The sequence below is a fragment of the Montipora capricornis genome, chromosome 3 (assembly GCF_036669925.1).
Source record: "Montipora capricornis isolate CH-2021 chromosome 3, ASM3666992v2, whole genome shotgun sequence".
Classification (NCBI taxonomy): Eukaryota; Metazoa; Cnidaria; class Anthozoa; order Scleractinia; family Acroporidae; genus Montipora; species Montipora capricornis.
In genome coordinates, this window is record NC_090885.1 from 38,229,293 (window position 1) to 38,230,676 (window position 1,384).

The 1,384-nt window shown below is 39.7% G+C and overlaps 1 protein-coding gene across 1 annotated transcript in view; it reads right to left on the reverse strand.

Moving 5' to 3' along the window:
* The window catches only part of LOC138043060 (leucine-rich repeat serine/threonine-protein kinase 2-like), a 33,559-nt gene extending 32,175 nt beyond the window's left edge, over window positions 1-1,384 (reverse strand). The window contains 2 exon segments of the mRNA XM_068889170.1: window positions 243-997; window positions 1,095-1,384. Coding sequence (XP_068745271.1) covers window positions 243-951 — 709 coding nt within the window. The 5' untranslated portion in view covers window positions 952-997; window positions 1,095-1,384.

Below are 1,384 nucleotides of genomic sequence, written 5' to 3' on the forward strand. Positions count from 1 at the left end.
CTTCATTTTAGGTTGACATGACAGCTTCAAAACGCAAATATAAGCTTAATTCATTTCATAATGTAATCACCAGTGCAAATTGTTGATGCAAATTATAGGGAAAAACACGTGAATTGTTAACATGCCAAACTTTCTTACATGATGCAATGTTTTCCTGCCTTCATCTTTTTCCTTTAAAAACTTTAAAACTACGAAAGTACAGATAAACAACCACGGTACATGTATCGGCGACTTAAACTCACCCGATCTTTTATGCTTCTCCATTATTTCAACGACCATGCGATACGCCTTCTTTCTTGAGTTTTTTACGTCCATTGTCATAAATTTCTCCTGCGCCTTAAGATCATCTGCTAGAAGGCCTCTTAAAGCCTCAAAGGCGGGAACATACAATTCTTCATCTTCTCCGAACTGGCTCATAGCGTAAAGTACCGAGTCAACAGCTCCCTTCGAAAGAGCATCTCCTCTGGTCCGCGAAGAAGTACACAAGGCAGAGATGATTTTACAACCAACAACTTGGCAAGTCCTATCAGCATACCTCCCCATAACTTTTAAAATGTATCTTTGGGCCTCAGGCTGTCCTTGAAGGTGTAACTTTGTTCTCGGACTCAACTCAATGAGCCTTAGCAACACATAAGAACCATGGAATTGAATTTTGAAGTTGCGGAAATGCTGTTGCATAGCAGAAAAAACCGTACGATGAGCTTCTGCTCTTTCCAATGCCTCCAAAACGACATCGACCTGATCATCGAAGCTATCGGCCAGCGAACTCATGTAGGTCTCAATTTGCTTTTCAGTTGAATTACTCCCGATTGCAGATAGCAGCTGCAGTGATTCTTGGACACTTTCATGAAGCGTTTCGTCTTCTACGGCCATCGTTGATTTTGCACCGCTACCGTTAAAACTCTCCAGGAGTCTGAAGGTGGCGTCAGGGTAAATTAAGTTGTCGGCCATTTAGAGTCTTTGGAAGGTGGAACTCTAACCCTTTATATCAGTTCGCCTACAGGGGTTCAAAGAAAACGAAAATTAATTAATTTAAGAAACTACTAGAATGTAATTTACGACCTGTTGCATGACAAAGGCTATAAATAACTCACAAGCTTACAACAGAAACATGATCCTTCCTTCCTCAGTAATGTTTTCCCAAATGACTTGTCAAAAAAGAAATCATGTGATAAATTGCTGATCATTCACTGTTCCAAAAAACGCGTGGTAATAGCAAGCAGAAGCATACAGATGGATTGATCCGCCGGAAGCAAATGAACTAAATTGTCAGACTAAATTGTGAATGCATGTAAAAAAATATATAGAAGCATAAACAAAGAAGCAATCAAAAAACTTCAGTGCTTATTTAGACGTTACGTTGTGCGATCCTATCATCGTCTTC